The sequence below is a fragment of the Nycticebus coucang genome, chromosome 15 (assembly GCF_027406575.1).
Source record: "Nycticebus coucang isolate mNycCou1 chromosome 15, mNycCou1.pri, whole genome shotgun sequence".
Taxonomy (NCBI): Eukaryota; Metazoa; Chordata; class Mammalia; order Primates; family Lorisidae; genus Nycticebus; species Nycticebus coucang.
This window is the reverse complement of record NC_069794.1, coordinates 2,284,926-2,304,166: the sequence shown is the minus strand read 5'-3', so window position 1 is coordinate 2,304,166 and position 19,241 is coordinate 2,284,926. Positions and strand designations below refer to the sequence as shown.

General features: G+C 45.5%; 1 protein-coding gene across 11 annotated transcripts in view; it reads left to right on the top strand.

Annotated features, from left to right (window-relative positions):
• Positions 1-19,241, top strand: part of ARHGEF7 (Rho guanine nucleotide exchange factor 7) — a 151,548-nt gene that overhangs the window by 66,422 nt on the left and 65,885 nt on the right. For 4 of the 11 annotated variants that reach the window (XM_053563064.1, XM_053563063.1, XM_053563070.1 and 1 more), the window contains 3 exons: positions 5,132-5,216; positions 8,594-8,724; positions 13,850-14,051. In XM_053563064.1, coding sequence (XP_053419039.1) covers positions 5,132-5,216; positions 8,594-8,724; positions 13,850-14,051 — 418 coding nt within the window. Of the gene's footprint in view, positions 1-418; positions 528-2,790; positions 2,856-5,131; positions 5,217-8,593; positions 8,725-12,755; positions 12,785-13,849; positions 14,052-19,241 lie in introns of those variants that run through there. The other 7 variants (XM_053563065.1, XM_053563069.1, XM_053563068.1 and 4 more) reach the window with 5 other exon arrangements.

The following is a 19,241-nucleotide window of genomic DNA, read 5'->3' as shown; positions in this document are numbered from 1 at the left end:
TAACTTTCTAGGACTCAGTCCTCCTAAGGCTGTGTAGGCCACCAGCTGCCTTGGGGCCCTGGGCCTCTGCAGTCCCACTGAGCTGGAGGGCTGTGGCTGCTTCACATCTGGCTTTGCACCCCCAATGCCTAACGTTTTCTTAAACTCAATTTATATTTTTGAATATGCTGATGCATTTTTATCTGTGTTGTATTCATCATCCTAAATACTTGGAAATGTATCTTTCCAAAAATAAGTCCATCTTCTGATGTAGCAGAACAGTAACCACATACCTAGTGGTTTTAGTAATGATTGGGGTCTGTATTCACATTTCCTTGGGAATCTCAAACAGGTCTAGCCCAGGGCCGCTCATCGCACCTAGTGATGCTCTTGCTTCCATCTCCTTTAATTGAGAGCAACTTTATTTTCCATGGTGCAGGTGTGTGGACTGGACCTAGTGCCTGGTGTTTAAGTGGTTTGTTCAGGGAAGACACCATAAGGAGAATGGGAATGAGATTCTGAAGACATGTGTTCCTGTTCTGGTCAAGGTAGGGATTTCCCATAGTTTAAGTATTAGGGATGCTCAGAGGTCAGTCAGAAAGTGAGTCCCTTGGTCTGCATGGACCCCACTGTTTTGTAGGCCCAGAACTGGACTCCCAGGCCCCTGGGTCCAACCAGTCTCTCTGCCAGCGAGCATCCAGACCTCCCTGGGCTCATCTGTCCCTGCGGCAGAGGTCTTCTCCATGCTCAGGACCTCTGGCCTCTGTAGAAACTGCTCTCCATCGGTTTTCCTGCATCTCACTTCTTTCTTCCACGGTCTCTGCTATTATGGCTTCCTCTGTTTATTTTTACACCTATATTGCTTGATATATGGCTTGTGTGTGTGTATATATATATATATATTTTTTTTTTTTTGTAGAGACAGAGTCTCACTGTACCGCCCTCGGGTAGAGTGCTGTGGTGTCACACGGCTCACAGCAACCTCTAACTCTTGGGCTTACGCGATTCTCTTGCCTCAGCCTCCCAAGCAGCTGGGACCACAGGCGCCCGCCGCAACGCCCGGCTATTTTTTTTTTTTATTGCAGTTTGGCCGGGGCTGGGTTTGAACCCGCCACCATCGGCATTTTTATTTCTCAAAGGCAAGATCTAGTTCCTAAACGATGCCAGCTGCAATTCAGCTTCCTGAGAAGCAGGTCTGCAAAGTGGAGCAAATAGAACACAGGGACTGTGACAGATGTGCTTTCAGTTTCTACAGCGGGGTGGACTGTCCAGCATCTCCATCTCAGTGACTTGGAAGAGAGCTGAAACAGTCACTTGAGCTTCATTTTTATCTCTAAAATGAGTTATTGACCTGTATGGATGTAGGTGATTTCTCTCTTCAGGGAATTGAAGGGCTTTTTTTCTCTTGGTTATTATTTTGTATTCTAGAAAATAAGCGCTTTCCTGGTTATCTGTGGGTCACTTGACAGGAGACCTTGGGGTGCAGTGCCCTTGAGTTTTGAGAAGGTGCAAGGTGTTTATAGGTCTGGGAGTCACATTGTCCTCCCCTTCTGACTTGTCCCCCTTTGCGGTGGTGACGTTTGCAGAGGCTGACGTCTAACACTAGGGCTCTGCTTCCCAGGACCCACCTCCTGCCCCCAGTGGCCATATGGTGCTTACAAGGAGCAGTGGGGACATTTTAGAAAGTCCATTGGTATCTTATTTTAAATGCTCTTTCTTTTATCCCTGGTTTCTTCATGGTTGTATTTGTCATATTTCATTATGTGGTATTGTTTCTACTAAAAGTAAAATATTAAAAATAAGCTGTAAGTAATATATTTAATATTAGAACTTTTTAGCAGAAAACTACTAGGATAATTTCATTTCAGGACTGTGGGAACATTTTTTTCCACATTTGATTTATTTAAAGATGGTAAAAGTAAGAGTGAGCGTAATACACTGTCCCAGATGAATAGATTGTAAGATGTATTGGGTGTTGAGTGTGTCTGCGTGGCCACCCTCTCTCCAGCGTGGAGTTTGTAGGCGGGGTTCACAGGTGATGGGTGTGTGTGTGCGCGCGTGCGCTCCGAGCCTGTTGCCAGGACGGGGTGGTGGGGTGGTGGGGGCACTTCTTACCCTTACCTACTCATCAGACTCCTGTGAACAGGGTTAAAATTCTCGTTTTGAGTCCCTCCCTGAAAGATTTTGAGAGGTGGCTTCAGTATCTAGCCTAGATAGAGCCCCCAGGAGTACTCACGTGCAGCCTCTACTGAGAACCTCTGTTGCAGGTGCCACCTGGTGTGGGCTTGGGGACAGTGCCTAGTGGTGGTCACTTCCCTCCTTCCCATGCTCTCTCCAAGAGTGGAAATCTGCTGACCTCCACAGAGCCAGCGTTTCGGGCCAGCGTTTCAGGCCAGCACTGAGCAGTCCTGGGGAGCAATTTGGTTTGTTAACAATTGTTAAATATCACAATCATTATTTTCTGCAGAGATTTCTATCAAAGTTTTGAGATTTCCCCCCTACTCCTGTAGTGCAGACTTCCTCTACTGAGGCTTTTCTGTTTTTGCTTTCATTCCTATTTCAGGACATAGTCTGCTCCCTTCCTCTGGAGCAGTACTGCAGTCACAACATTTCAGTGGCTTAGAACGTGCATTTTCCCCTTTCAGTGGCAAGCGTTTGTCTCATCTCATTGTTTTATTTCCTGTCCAGAAATTGGGGAGGGGGGTCCCTGAAGTTCTGATGTCATATTGAAGCCCCATTGGTGAGCACTTGTGGCCAATCAGATGCTTCCTGGTGTCCAAGTAAGAAGGATATATAGCTCTGGAATAACAGGAAGCTTCCCAGTTTCAGCATCCTGTTATTCTGGGTTTGTGACTTACTGCTTTGCCACGATGAAGGTTAGTAGAAATTTCTATTCTTATTTCTTTTCGTAGAATACCATCCAGTTTCAACCTTTAGAATGACATCTTTGAAACTTAAAGACATTCAGATAGATCACCTACTTAAGTATTTTACATTAAGGGAACTTTTGTACTTTGCATAAAGGAAGCAGAGGCATATTAAAGTTAATACTTTTAATTTTTTTTTTTTTTGAGACAGAGTCTCACTATGTCACCCTGAGTAGAGCACCGTGGTATCACAGCTCACGCAACCTCAAACTCTGGGGCTTAAGCAATTCTCTTGCCTCAGCCTCCCAAGTAGCTGGGACTATAGGCGCCCGCCACAGTGCCTGGCTATTTTTGTTGTTGTTGCAGTTGTCATTGTTGTTTAGCAGGCCTAGGCCAGGTTCAGACCTACCAGCCTGAATGTATGTGGCCAGCGCCCTACTCACTGAGCTACAGTTTTTTAAATTTCTTTAAAAAAACACAGCTCAACTATATCATTTAAAAGTGTGGAATGATCTGACATCTTAGATAATGCTCTCATTTGAGTTGCAATTATTATAGCAAATGAGTTAAATACTGTGTGCTAGGAAGTATTTTTTACAGGAAGGATCTTGCTTTATGTGTATTTTATATTAGAAATGGCATCAACAAACATGTAAAATGCTTACATATATTCATATCTTTTAAGTTTTGTGTTTTCATTTAATATTTTTCTATGAACTTTAAAAAAGTAAACTTTTTTTTAGGTACTTTCTTGATTCTTAGTGATTTGATGATTTTCCTTCTTGAGGAAGGAAAATCTTTCCTTCTTCAACTTCTGGATTTCTTTTTGTTTGTTTATGTATAAATATATCTCATGACTATTCTTACTCATTATTTGAAAAATAGGCAAATCCGTTTACTAGAGATGATTTTGGAAGAACACACAGGTCTTATTCAAACTTGGGATCGTTTTTATCTTAGCATCTCTGGATGTGAGTGTCATGGTGATGTTTAGCACCCCAGAGAGGATGGTTGGCTGGTCTGGTGCATTCTTGTTGACTAGGTGTCAGGAGGGGCTCTGTGTGCCTTTGTGTGCCCTCACCGTAGGAGACGCACAGACATCGGCCAGAGCAGTACCGGCCAGAGCTACTAGTACCGTAGGTCACGATAAATGTCCTATTAAATGAGCAGGTCTGGGTGCAGCAGGGCTTCTGGAAAGAGCTCGCCAGGAAGCAGGATGAGTAAGCGGTAGTCATCAGGACAGGGTGGGGGGCAGGAAGAGAAGGAGGAGGGAGTTCCTGGGGGCCTCTGGGAGGAGGAGCACAGGAAGGAGGCAGAGGTGAGAGACCTGGCTGGCAGAGAGCCCTCACTATCTCAGTAGGAGAAAGTATGTTAACGCCATACACATTTTGGTGTCTACATGTGTCTCTGTTATTTGCACTTCTGGAAGAAATGTTCTGGGGCAGTTTTCCTGGGGCAGAGTTGTCAATGATTTGACTGTTAAATTTGTTTTTGCTCAGGGTTATTTGGTGATCAGAAGCTCTGTATAGTCTTAGGGCAGTATCTGAGGTGAGAGCCACGCGTGCTATAACACATCCGTGTGGGCACGCGTACATGGTGTGGCAGCAGCTGGTGTGTGTGCATCTAGGCAAGCTGGCACACTCTGCCTTTCCCAGCTCTGGGATAGTGCAACTGACTCTAGCGTGGTTCCAGCTCTACAGATTGCCTGGGTTTGGAGAGGATGTGGTCACAGGTGGGCCGGCCTGGCCTCAGCTCTGCTGCAGGAGGCTCAACTCTCCCTCCCCCCACCCCTCACGCCCCGCCTGACCCTTCGCTGGGGTTGGCTTCTCCTGCCTATTCTAAATGTCTGTGTGCTCTCAGATGGCCGCGTTTTTCTTTTGCTGCTATTTGGTTTGGAATTGTCATTTTACCTTTTCTGGACTAGGAAGGAACATGTGTAGTCTGCCTGCTCTGTGGCCCTGCATTAATCTAGTGGTGGCTGTAAAACCACCACTGAGATTTCTGAGTGCCACCAGCCCTCATCTTGGCCAGAGCTCATGCCCTAGCTGGGAATGTGGAGTGGAAATCCGTCTGGAGCCCAGGGGTCGACTGTGCCTAGGAAGGGGCGTTCTGATTGGGCTCCTTACCCAGGACTGGGTGCTGGGACTCCGGTCTCGCTGGCCTGGGCGGTGCCACCACCTTTTTATTAATTTAGGCGGAATGTCCTCCCGCTGCTGAGAGAGCTTAGTTTAACCTGTACCCAAGGTAGACTCTACTAATTTTCCTTGTTTAATTTTTCCTTTCAGACGTTTGATGCAAATGATTTGTACCAGGGGCAGAATTTTAACAAGGTCCTCAGTTCCTTAGTGACTCTAAATAAAGTAACAGCAGGTAAGACTTTTTTTATTGAACTTGAGGGGATGGGAAGACAAAAGGGCAGAAACCTCTCGTTTTCTGTTATCACAGCCAAATGAGCATTATTGATTAAAAAACTAAGTCTTCTAAAAAAATTAAGAATAGGCTTCTGTTGCATTCAGTTTTGATTGTTCATTTTGCTGTGATTTTTTTTTCCTTATTAGAGCAGAACCTTCCTCTTCAGGTCCTTTGGTGGATATGTATACAGGGCAGGGAGATGTCTCTCTTGAAAGTATAGCAGAGAAAAAGGGTTGGTTCTTGTGGAAAGGCTGGTGGGTTGTCCTGGAGCCAACACTCCCCTTCTCCAGGTTTTTATGGGTTCATGTTGACTAAAGCTTGTGTCTAGTGAGCAGTGGCCACGACAGGGGAGTGGCAGGTGGATTGGGCTGCATAGCCATGCCCTGCTTGCCCAGCCCTCCTGCAGCCAAGAGGCGCCGGGCATGGGGTTTGTGTGGTTTGGCCCAGTCACTCCTAATGTAGAGCAGAGTCAGGGCTGCAGTATGCCCCTCTGCTCCTCCTGTGGGCTCTCAGACTGTGGCCAGGATGTGTTTGGCTAAGAAAAGAGGACTTCTTAGTTGCTCTTTTGTTTCAAATTTTCTTTTTTAAATTTATTTTTACAGATTTTAAGTTTGAGATTAATGGGGGGAAATGAGATGGCTCTTGAGTTTCTTAAGTTTATTCTGATGAGGCTGGGACTGTCCTTGGCCACCCAGCACACACCTGCTGTGATTTCTGTCTGAGAGCTGCTCCTCGGCTGGTCCTGGGGGCAAGGAGCGCTGGCCCCCACTGCTGGGACCAGGTGGAACCCCCGGGGAGGTTTGGATGCAGCTACATTTTCATAGCTTGACTGCTAAGGTTCGAAGTTGCAAATCTCTTAGGGCTGTTCAGATCAAAGTATCTTGGAGACAGATGTGTAAAGGGAAGGAATATAAAGAATATAAGTAGAGTGGTGCCTGTGGCTCAAGGGAGTGGGGTGCCGGCCCCATATACCACAGGTGGCGGGTTCAAACCCAACCCTGGCCATAAACTGCAAAGGAAAAAAAAAAAAGATGAATATAAATAATTACAAATTGTCATATCATTTCATGATGTTTTGCAAAAGAGTGTTGTTTATGGCCTTTTATACAGGTGATTGATTAGACGATGAAGCTGCCTTCTCTAGTTGTACATGATAAAAGAATAGCTTGAATATGGTAAGGAAGAAAACTACCTGGAATTACAGGTGATGGAGCAAGGGAGATGTGCTTAGAGTAGACTGCCCTGGAATTCACCATGGGAAAGCTGCTGTGCGATCCTGCTTGCAGGGTGGGGTGCTCTGTGCGCCTGTGAATCGCTTGTGTTCCTCTCAGCTTTAGAATGATGTGTTGTTCAATCTGTGCAGGTCTCTGGCAGACTGGGGTAGATGAGTGAAGCCACAAGGGGTCCCTGCTGTGGTCTCTCTGCTCAGCTGAATGCTTCTCCAGGGTGCTTGTGGTAGTGGGGGATGCCAGCCGGACTTGGGGCGGAGGTTTCTCTGCCTGGAGGTTCAGTGTAGGTGTTGATAGGAAGGAGGGGAGGAAGGGCTGGTCCCTGCACTCAGTCAGGCGCTCAGTAATCAGGGCCCAAGTGCTGAGGTTACAGGTGAACAGCAGAGCTGGAAGGAAGCTGGATCCAGTAGCTCTTGGGCACAGAGCACCATCACTACTGTTTTTTTTTTTTTTTAAACCTCCACTTATGAAAGGTATTTCTCATATTCTTGATATCATTGGCTGCACATTGGATGTAAAATAAGCGGTATTGTTCTTTACAAAGACCAATTAGGAAGCTGTGAGATAAACTTGGCACTTTCTAGCTTTTAAACACTGAGTGACCCTTCTGAGAAGGAACTTTTACTTTCCTGTTTGTTGGCTGCCTGTTCTTGCTCTTGTTTTTGGAGTCAGGGTGATGGAAATGACTATTCCTAGATTTCTCCTTTATGTCCTCCATCAGATGATAGGCTGCTGTCAGAGATGCTGTGGGCACTCTTGGGAAATCCTGTGCTCATCTTCCTCTGCTATGTCACTGAGAGAAGACCACGTGTGTTCCAAGGCACTTGGATTCATTAGCTGGACAGAAGAAGGCCTGGTGATGGGGGTGTTCCAGGATTCCTGGGCTGGGCACTGCAGGCGATATGGGCTGCCCCTGTGGGCAGAGTCTGCAGGCAGTGCCCTTCGTGGCTGTTTTGGGGCTTGGCTTGCTTAAGGCCCTTGTGTTCTCAAGTAGAACGTGCTCTGGGGACTCCTTTTAGCCTTGAGTGGGACCTCATAGGACCGGAGTGCTGAGGGTGAGCCGAACGGGATTTGAGACTGTGGGGACAGCAAGCTGGCCCTAGGACAGGGCTACCAGGTGTTGCTCTCTGTGGAGCCAGGCAGGGGCACCAAGGAAGACCCGGGACTGAAGGGCAAGGACCCCTTGCTCAACTCTGAGCCAGCTGTGCTAAAGCGTCCTGAGTATACAGGGACTCCTAGAGATCTGGCTTTTCCAATGCTGTCTCAGCCTGTTAGACGTCACAGTTAATTCAAAATGTTATGAGACACTGTGAGCCAGTCCAAACAGACCTTCCAGAAAAATGGGAGCTAGAGAGAGACCCTCAGGTTGGGGGTGCTTTTCTAAAACAGTAGGCTCCCCATGAGCTGTAGGACAGGGCTGAGAATCTCGCAACAGCAGTTTCCTTAGAAATTGAATCACTTCTAAGAATGGGGCTGTCAGTTGTTAGTGGGCGTGAGTGGAGTGTCTGTCATGCAGGGACTCAGAGTAGAAATAAACCCTTCACATCTGTTTATGTTGATCCTTTCAACTACTTGCTGAGGTGAGTGGAGCCTATGCTGCATTCATTTTGAGGAAATAATTCTCAGAAGGTTCTGTCTAGCTGGAAAATACGCAAGGATTTTCTGTTCGTTTTATGTAAGAGTCTTTTGTTCCAAAAAAGTCTTGCTACTCACGGCATGACGCAGAACCCGGAAGGTGGTGACGTGCCCAGAGTGAGTGCTTACCTGTCTACTCTCTGCTACATCATTGAGTTTGAGAGGCTGTTTTTCCCGGGTAAATGGAAGGTATTAAAAACCATTCTAAAATATTTCATAAACTTTAAAAAAATTATGCTAGAAAAAAACAGATTAATAGTTACCTCCAGATAATTTCTGGAAGGTAATTGGGGAATGAATGCACATTATTTACATAGCAGACAAAGAATTTGTTCTTTGTTCACTGCATAAATGGCCTGCTTTGTTGTGGTCTCTGCTGTGTCCCTCTGTGCTGCCCTAGTTCTGAAGTCTAGTGAGTGGCCAGAGTGCCTAGTGTTGCATCTTCAGCTCTCTTCTGTGTGACCTTTCCAGACATCGGGCTAGGAAGCGATTCTGTGTGTGCTCGGCCCCCATCTCATCGAATAAAGTCTTTTGATTCTCTGGGATCACAGTCTCTACACAGCCGGACTTCAAAATTGCTCCAGGGCCAGTTTCGAAGTTTGGTAAGTTCAAGAGATTTTTGTTATTTAAGTTCAGATCTGTGTGGGGAATGTGTGTGTGTACAGATGTGTCTGGAAAGGCACATATTCTTCTATTAACAGAGTGCTAAACAGGCAGCATCGATCCTGTCACCTGGGTTGGTGTTTGCTCATTACTGGAGTATCCAGATAAGATGCTGGATGAGCACTTTTGAAAAACTTGTTAATTTTCATGACTTTATGACTTTGTCTGGAAAGATGTATAAGTTAAAATACTGCACTCCTCACTTGCATTCTTTTCTCTGCAGTGCACAGATGTACAGGAATATATGTAAGTCAAAGCGTGCATAGTAAGTCAACTGCTTACAGATGTAGCTCACAGAGGAGGGAGTTGCTCATGACAGCTTGTTGTGACTTGGGAAAGGAAACTTAGATGAGCAGTCATCCTAGAACGTGAAGAAAAATCCCTTAAGGCTCAGGGCACAGGTTCTTGAGGGACAGGGCACAGGTTCTTGAGGGACAGAACACAGAAAATGACAGTGGAGTTGGGGATGAAGAGTTGGGACTAGCTGGAGCCAGTGTGGGGGAGGCCCTCCTGGCCACACACTCTGCCTGTCACAGTGTACACGCCCTCTGAGCCCAGGACTGGCTGGCAGTCATTCTGAGCAGACACCAAGGACGTGACTTCTCTTCCATGCAATGTCTTAGATTTTTTATTTTAGACAGGATCTTTCTCTGCTTTAACACAGAGGGGAATGTTGCTAGGTAAGCTAATGGTTGTTCTTGAGAAAAGTTCTGATAGAGTTATGTTGTAGACTGAAATATATTTGAGTTAGTTTGCAAAGCAGTGTGGAAAACTGAAAGATAAGGAAGGAATGTGTTTTCTTATGTTCCTGAGCTTTGTGAACTCAACCTAACTCTCACTGCTGTGTCTGTCCCTTGCGGCGGGGCCTCCGCCTCAGGTCTGCCCCTGTGCACAGCCAGTTCCTGCTCCCCCTCCCTGTGGGCCCACCTCTGCAGTGTTCATAGCAGACCTGGGCCTGGCCCACTCCCTCCTCTGCAGAAGAGTCCAGTGTTAGAGGAATTTTGTGCAATACCACTGGGGGACATGATTCCAAATTAAGGTGAAATATGGACCACTTTAAAGAGATCTTAAATTAGCTTTATATGAAACGTGAGGAAAACAGGAATCGGCACACTTTGGGGAGGGAAGCATGTGCTGCCTCAGCTGCAGTGGTCAGTCTCCATTGTAAAGGAGGACTGGATTACAAATGTATAATTTTAAGTAAAATATTGTAGTGTTGATAATGACTATTGCCGAGATCATAGTAAGCATATGATTTTTCATTAGCTAGAGAGATTTTAAGTTACGTTAAAAAATAGAAAGACTTCAGCTCTCTGACCCATGTGATTGGTCTTTTATTGGCTGCTGCTGAGCTGATTTCCCTTTTCTGGAACATGACAAAACTTTCCTTACCATGCCAGGAAAAAACAACTACTTCTTTGCCATTGGATTTTTTTTTTCTTGGTATGTAGCTTAATCATAGCACTTTGAGGGATCTTTTTTAGATTAAAAATTATTAATACATGGATGGCGAATTGCTTATTTGAAGGTGGGTGGTGGGTACAGGGCCACCTGCTATTCTCTGCTTTCATGTGTGTTTAAAAGTTTTCATAACAAGTTAAGCTAAAAGACAACTTGAAGTTTCTGGTATGTCAGTTTTTGTGATCTCATTAAAATGAGGCTTAGCTTTGAAATTGTGTAGAATGCTCCCATCCCTCCGAAAGGCTCAGTATTTTAATGGTGCTGTTGTAAATTTCTTTGCTCACCACATTGCCTGTTCACCACCTGCATCACTTTCAGTTTGAGAATGTCTCACCTGACTGCACCTTAGTTGCTGGTTGTTCTCATGAACTTGCTTTTATTTGTGCAACTTGGCATCTCTCTGTTCCAGGACAGATTTGAACAGTTTTGGTGTTTTCTTTATTGCTTCATTTGGACTTTCTGCATTTGGATCTCTCTCTGTCGTTGCCCAATTGTTCCCTTCTGGGCAGATTTCTTCTCGTTTCGGATGCCTGGAGCTAAACTGAGCTCTTCATTCCACTCTGCTCTGTACTGTGCCCCCTACCCACAGGAAGGGAGATGTGGCAGACCCAGGCTGTGGATGTGGGTATAGTTTTTCTGTAGATAAGGTTTGATTTCATACTTTTTTTACTCAAAAAAACCTACTTCATACTTTTGTCAATATTCCTGGAATTCCTGGTAATCACTGCTGTGCCTGCAGCCTTCCATCTGTTGACTGTGAGGTGGTTGTTTCTGTTGTCCTTCATTTCTGGGTCAGGTGGCTTGCTCTCTTAAAATGTTCCCTGGCCCTGGGATCTCCTACCACCTCCAGGGTCCAGGGGCCTGGACTTGTGGCATCATCCTCGTGCTGGCAAGTAACCTTGCTTTGCAACCAGTGTGTAAGACATTGTACCAAAGTGTATTACACATTATTTCTTAACTCTTTCCAGTTCCCTTGTTCAATAAACATGGGAAATATTGAGCATCTTTAATATATACCATATCTTATCAGTTTGAAGGCCTTTCTCTTTTTAAACATTTGCCCTCATTGGAGACTAGCACATGCCTTACAGTTGATGGTATGCCATAACTTAATGGACAGTACTTAGTGGGATATAAAATAATGGGGCAGTGTCTCATTTTTGATATCTTCTGTTGGATGACATTGTGAAGAAACTGAAGCCTTAGAGAAGATAGATATTTACACAAGGTCAGAGCACTGGGAGATAGTAAACACTGGATGAGAAATTGGGTCTCTTTCACTCCTTGGCAAACTTTTCTTCCATAAATGAAATGGCAGGTGTAGGTATTTTTGGGGAGCTGAGGAGAAGGTGGCGTTTCTGTAAAGGCAGCCTCTAGGATCTTCTGGTTTAGGGTTGTTCGGGCAACTTCAGAACAGTGGATAGAGTGAAGTACTTGATTAAGCTGAATATGCAAGATGCTGGGGGTAGTGCTGTGGCTATGGGAATTAAGAGTCCATTAAGAAAACACGGTGGGTGTAAGTTGCTGCCAGGATGGGCTCACTTTCCCTTTTGGGTTAGGAATTGTCTGCATTCCCTCTCTGCTCACTGATGTTTATTGACATGGAGCGTGTGTATAACAGTGTAGGTGTCATATGCTTACATGCCTACAGCTTGAGCTTCACAAAGCTGGCATGGCCGTGTGGGCTGTACCCAGACAAAGGGACAGAATGTAGCCAGCGCCTGGGTTCCTGGTTGGGTTTGCTTTTCCCAAAGGCATGTGCTGTCCTGACTGCTAATAGTAAAGTTGGGTTTCACCTGGGATTCTACAGCATATACTTTTTTTTTTTTTTTTAACAACTGACTTTTGCTTAGCTCATGTGATTTATGTGGTCTTGGACTGTCAGGCTAAGCCAGACAAGCTATGGTTTCAGGAGAGCTTTTTAAAAAAGGGAAGGGGAGGGCGGTGCCTGTGGCTCAAGGGAGTGGAGCGCTGGCCCCATATGCCGGAGGTGTTGGGTTCAAAGCTAGCCCTGGCCAAAAACTGCAAAAAAAAAAAAAAAAAAAAAAAAAAAGGGAACACAACCCCACAGTGATAAAATAGCGATTAAATACATCCTTTCTGGGTTCCCATGACACTGATGACAGTGAATCCAGCCCTTCTTCCTCACCCCTTAGGCTGATTGGTGTTGGGGAGAGGTGCTTCCTTCGCTACTTGTGGCCTTGCCCTCTGGTGGAGTACCCTGAGGGCTGGGTACTCCTGGTGAAGTGGGTGTGTGTCAAGAAACTCTGAGCCAGAGTCCTCCTGTGTCTGGGTGGAGATGGGAGATACATGGCCTGGGTCCTTCTCTGTGTTCAGGATGGAGGTGGGGAGATGCTGGGCTTGGGTCCTCCCCGTGGCTGAGTGGAGGTGTGAGATACCTGTGTGGGGATAGAGGCCTAGATCCTTGCCTAGTCTTTGCTCACATCACTGGTGCTCCATGGGCCTGAATTTATTCCTCCCAGGTTCTGTTGGTACTGTGCTCAACTGCTCACCTGCTGTTGGTGTTGGAGGAGCAAGGTGAGACCTTGTGTGATTGTCTCTGGTGCGGTGAAGAGATTTGAGTGGGCTTGCCTGCTGCTGCTGGTCACTCCTCACTCCTGTGGCCAGTGAGTGCAGGCTTATCCTGAAGACCTCTTTTGTCTGCTCCCTGTAGCTTTGGGGGTGCCAGAGCCCAGTCCCAAGGAAACCGCAGCCTGCATCTGCCTTCCTCTTCCCACTTCTGAGTCTCTGCGAAAAATACAAATTAAAATATGAGATACCATTTCTTCTCAAGTTTAGCAAAAATAAATATCTTTGGCCATATTCAGTGTTGGTGAAAGCTTGATGAAATACATCTTAGATGCTGTTGGTGGGAATGTTTTTCGGTGTACATTTGTAGAACTTTTTTGGAGGGCAATTTAAAAATACAGTAGACCCTCTGTAGTTTACCACCTCCCTACACTGACCACCTCTTCAAGGTGACCTGATTTTCATAGGCCGGTAGGCCTAGATCCTTACATTGACCACTTCCCTGTGTCGACCAGTGACTCCCTTGGGTGGTCGGCTTGTAGAGGTTCTGTAATGTATGTGAAAATTTATAAAACATCCCTTACATGTCTTCTGACCAGAGTTTAGTGTACAGGCTTGTTTACAGGTGTATCCGTGAATATGCGAGTATTTTTAATGTGGCCGTGTTTTGCAAAAAGAAAAAAATACTGTCAGTAGTATATGGAAGAATACTGGAAATAACCTGAAAATTCATTAACAGAGAGCTGATTCAATAATTAATGATACAGTCATACAGTATAATTCTATGCAGTTATTTAAGTAGCTAGAACTACTCCTGGGAAAATGACCACAGTGTGTTAACTTTTTGTAGCTTATAGGGACTTGTGTACAGTCAGTTGAGTGTGTCTGAGAGATTGTGCACATGTTTATATGGGCAGAGCAGTGCAGAGCAGGACCTTATAAAGCCATTGAGAGCGTTTCCTCTGGGGCTGGACGGGGTGGGGTCACGGTGCACTGGGAGAGAGGCCCCAGATGGCTGTGGGCACTGCCTGGCCCCTCTGCCCCTGTAACTCTTCTCCACCCTCTGTCTTTCAGGACATGACCGATCCTACCAACAGTCAGCTGGTAGTGAGAGCGAAGTTTAACTTCCAGCAGACCAATGAGGATGAGCTCTCCTTCTCGAAGGGGGACGTCATCCATGTCACCCGTGTGGAGGAGGGAGGCTGGTGGGAGGGCACACACAGCGGCCGGACGGGCTGGTTCCCCAGCAACTATGTGCGCGAGATCAAGGCTAGCGGTAAGTAAGTAGGCGAGCCTGGCCTGTGGGGCACTGACCGACCTCCTCCTGCATGAGAAGGAGCCAGGAGAGGAGATGGGCTAGGCACAGTCTGCTCTGCAGCTGAACTCGTGTAGGGCTCCTGGTCTGCAGCGAAGGTCTCTGTTGGGTGGGTTGATGTTTACCTGCTCCATGTTGGGCTGCTGGGATCAGGCTGTTTCCTTCTGTCAGGACATTCTCTACATCAGTGGTTCTCAACCTTCCTAATGCCGCAAAGTATTTTCATTGTTAAAAAGAGGTCACAACCCACAGGTTGAGAACAGCTGCTCGAGATGGAAAGAGAAATATCACATATATGAGTTTTAATTGTTGCAGTTGTACTTTTATGCTAAATAAGATTTATCCTTTTTTAGGGGTAGTGTTGGGACTTGGAGTTTGCAGGATGTGGGCTGCGTTTAGTTTTTATGACCATGGGTACTTTCGCTGATCTGTATGGTTAAGTGGTTTTCTTTGTACTACTATTAGTATCTTAAAATGTTTCGCTTTCATTGTATTTCTTGCAGTTGTTTAACACTGGTTTTACTGACTTTTTAAACAGGATGGTTTCAGGGCAAGAGCAGCATCCTATGACATGCTGTTACTGCCGCTTAGCTGTCATTCGTGTTGTGGGATTGAAGTTCTTTCTGGCTACTGTGATTAACGCTGCTGAGAACATGGTTGTATAAGTCTCTGTTCGAGTCCTTTCATTTCTTTTCTGTATATACCTAGAAATGGAACTGCTGGACCAGATGGTAGTTCTATGTTTAACTTTTGGGAAGTGCCATCCTGTTCTCCACAGCAGCTGCCTTAGTTCACATTCCCTCCAGCAGTGCCAGGGCTCTGCTTCTCCAGTATCTGCTGGCTTGTTTTTTATGATTTGATAAGAGCCATCCTGCTGAGTGTGAGGTGGTCTCTTATTCTTGGTAATTTTTTGTAGTTGCCAATAATGATAATAAAAGTGGTATCTATATTATTATCATAACATAATCAACTTAGGCAAGATTTTTTTGGCTGCTCATTACGTTCTGGTTACTGTATTTACTGTTACTTTAGTGTTTTTTGTTTGGGACATCATTTCTTACCATAGCCCTTGAAGGCAAGTATTATTGGGATGTTAAGGAGGACAGTGTACAAATAAATGACATCCTTTAACATGCATAGAGCCAGCTGAGAGCATGACGCTGGCGGCAGGCTGAGGGGGTGTAGGTGTCAGCTTTATGACCCTTGGACTCACCAAGGCCTGTGTGAGCTGCTTGGAGACCTGGGGTTGGGGTAGCTGAGTCCAGGCTTCAAGTTCAGCTCTGGTCCTGGCCCCACCGATCGGAGAATTCCTTTTCCTGGGACTGATGAGAGTGGCACTGGGCTGAATCCAGAGGTGGCTCTAGTGGACTTCCCAGGAGGATCTTGACCCAGGGCACAGTAAGGACGATGTCATTGCTCACCTCTGCTAGGGAAGGGATGAGGGGAGTACCGTGAGGCACGGAGCCTGGCCCAGTCTTGCCTCGTGGTCATGTGCTCTCCTTATATGTGAATAGTCATTTAAACGTGAATTTTGATCTCATTTTGAATAGCCACATTAAAAGTACAGGTGAATGAATTTTTACTTTTCATGTATTTCTGAGAGTTAACTTTGGATTTTTCAGAGTTAATATAAAGAAACTACGCAAACAAGATAAGATTTGTGAGTCTCAAAATCCTGTCCAGGTGCCCTCTGGGAGTGATTTCCCATGTTTGAGTATCTTCAGCGCTGGCTGTTATTGGTGGTAGTTCATCTTAAACATGTGCTGCTACCTTTCTCAAGTTCAGGGAAGGCCCCGCGTGTCGTGTGGGCCTCAGAGCTGTCAGTGGCAGAGGGTCTCTTGGGAAGGACCAGTGTTACATGTTTAGAAACACGACCCTCACTTGGTCCTTCCTTGGACCCCCACTTTTGTATTTTCTGTGTTTCCGAGTGCTTATGTGTGTACAGCCACCTCTCTGTGCATGTGATAGATGTGTTATTACCGGAGAGCTCTTCCCAGGGGTCACACTTGAGTCTAGAATTTCAGTACCAAACTAAGACCTAAGAAACTTTGGAGTATTTTCTGTTTTCTTCCTGTTCAATACTTGAAGTATTAGAAATGCATATTTGGTCATGTTGGTGATTTGTTATGCTAATTTTCTTCATCTGAGGGTGGAACCAAGGGAATACACTTTTTAGGGAATAACTTCCCATCTCAGTGGAAGTATTAGTATGTTATTATGGAAAGTTATGCAGTTCTGATTTTAAATGTGGGCATTTGAAACAGGTGCAGAACTGCATGTTTTTGCTGTGTCCTGTTGTAGTGGTTAAAGTGTGTCAATTCACAGTTAGGTCTCAGCACAGGAGCCTCCTTCCCTTACGCTCAGGCACCTGTCGTCAACTGCCTGCCTGACATAGTTAAGTATGGTATGATAGTTTGAGGGCGACTACTTTTATATAACTTTTATTATAGCATTTTGTTACAATTGTTTTTTTATTATTGTTAATCTATTACTATGCCCAATTTACAAACTAAACTTTATTGGAAGTGTGTGTGGAGAGGAAAACAAGTGGTATACCCAGTCTGAGTTCTGGACGTTGAGGGTGGGTCCTCAGAATGTGTAACCACAGATGGGGGAGGACTCCTGCATTACACCTTTTCCTACAGGACTTTCTGGTTTTGGAATAGGTTTTCCTTTTTGAAGAGAGTATTTAATGTAAGCCTGTATATGATGGGATAGCAAATGCTTAGTTTTCTGAAATCAAAATTGTCCTGGGTTCCAGAGTTGACAGACTTCTTTCACTGGCAGTCGTCTTAGGGTCGTTTCTTTGTGCAATAGAAACACCAACTTCCTTTAAATTGAACACCTTTTCTTTTGTGTTATGTTTTGATTCTTACTGAGTAAAGAGAAACGGAGGTCTACCTGTGAATGGTATTTTTTAGGCTGCTTTTTTCTCCAGGTAGATTCTAGAGAATCTGCAGTGACTCTTTCCTGCCGCCCGGGAGCGTCACAGCTGGGTCACTGCTGTCTTGTGGTTGTAGAGGGAAGTGCTCTTGTCAGGCTGCATGCCTGTACATTTCCCCTGCTTGTCATTTCTTGTTTGAAATAGTCCGTTTTTGAAGACAGAGACCTTCCAGGATTCTGTGTGAGGATCTTTCTAATGTTTGCATCAAAAGCACTGTGTATTACTCCTAAACATGTATGATCTTATGGAAGCTACATATTGTTACTTAGCATTTATTTTCTATGTACCTTTTTCTGGGTATGTAAAACCCATGGATTCCTACTGCGTTTTATACACACTGATGTGTGTTTGTTTTACGTGCACGCACACCCTCCCCTCAACCAGAATTTCCTAGATTCAAGGGAGAAGGTGAGGAGAGAGAAGCCCCGGACCCGGTCTAGGAGTGCTGCTGCTCTGCTGTGGGAAGCCACGTGCGCTCGGCATGACTGGGCGCGGGCAGATGGCAAGTCGGTGCCCCCAAGGCCAAACTGGTGTGTGAGGACAGAAGTTGCATTCTGTGCACTTAACAAGCCCGGTTTTCTGTGTTTGCATAGATGCTCTCTGGTTTCTTTTAGATGGTTATTTCTAATGAGCCAACTTCGGTTCTCCCATTTCCGAACAGCTCATTATCTGTTGCGCAGGAGATATATATCCTTTAAATGTTGTTTTAGGAGTTGGTTAGCTTGAGATGATCCTGGTAATCTCTGGCAGTGATATGAAAACTTAGATGGGATTGTCATTTGCTGGTGCGCAGATCCTTAATGAGGATTCACCCCACCACTTCCTAAGTTTGTCACTTTTTAATATTTTCTTGCTTATTTTTGACTTTAAAAAGCAACAGGATGCTGCTGAAATTTGGCTGCTGCTATTACTTTAGCTGTGAAAGAGCAGTGTTTAATCCAAATATGATGTATGTGGGGAAAGAAACAAAGGTATGGCCTTGTTTTCCTGTGTGCCTCGTCAGTGATGTGGTGGCCCAGGCTGGAGCCTGCGTTCTTCGGTGGGGATTGGGGGTGGGCAGGTGCATCTGTGTGCTGGGTTTCTGAAAGCACCTAGGGTAAGGCTGTGCGTTAGAGGATGGGCATCTTAGCACTGTTTCTTCCAGGTATACATTTTTTAGGGTGAAAAGCAGGAATTGGTAGACATGAGCCTGTGAGGCAGGTCCAGGGAACTGTGCATCAAGGAGACTGGAAGTAGGTGGCTTGGAATTTCATCTAGAATGTGGAAGTGGTTAACTTTTTGAAGCATGTCCTGACCAAATATCAACGTCACTGTGTGTGTGGGATGTGTGCCTGCCTCTTAGTGACACGTCCCTTAGATCAGATGGCTTGTGGTAGTTTGGAGTCAGGGTTGTTAGTCTTCTAGTATGAGAGACATTGTTTTAAAAGTTTTATTTTTATTCGTGCTGAAGCAGTGCAAGCATGTGACAAGGCAGGCGGGACAGAGGAGCTTGTGTGTGAGGTCTCCCGTGCTCCAGTCCCAGGTGGAGCCTTGGCTCAGCCGCTCCCCTCCTAGATGGCTGCCTCACAGCTCCTGGCGGTATGAGACATCTGCTTTGATTTATCACTGTGTCTGGTCTTAATAGCTTCACTTCAGTGTGCCAACTCCGTGTTGAGCAAGTGTGCTGGCTCTGTTTTACCAACACGTACTCACTTCATGTCTGTGTCACAGTTTGGTAAATCTCACAGTATTTCCACCTTATTCATTATTATATCTACTGTGGGGACCTGGAGCCAGAGGTCTTTGACGCTCCTTTTCTTACTGTTTGGGGGCACCCTGGTTACAGCAACGTGAGCGGTGCCCTTTCTGATGAATGTTGTGTGTGCTCTCACTGCCCCATTGACCACCTGTCTCCTCCTTCTCCTCGGGTCTCCCTAGTCCCTCAGCCATAGCAATGCTGAAATCAGGTCAATTAATAATCCTGCAAGGCCTCCATGTGTTCAAGTAAAGTATGATTTGCACATCTCTCACTTTAAATCGAAAGCTAGAACTAGTTAAGTTTGGTGAGGAAACTGCGGAAGAAACAATTAAAAGCCAGCAGTGGTTGGTTCAAGAGTTTTAAGACAAGAAGCCTTCTGCGCAACGTAAAAGCACAAGGTAAAGCAGCACCTGATCCAGAAGGTGGTGATGAAGGTGGCTGCACTAAGCAACAGATTTCCAGGGCAGTG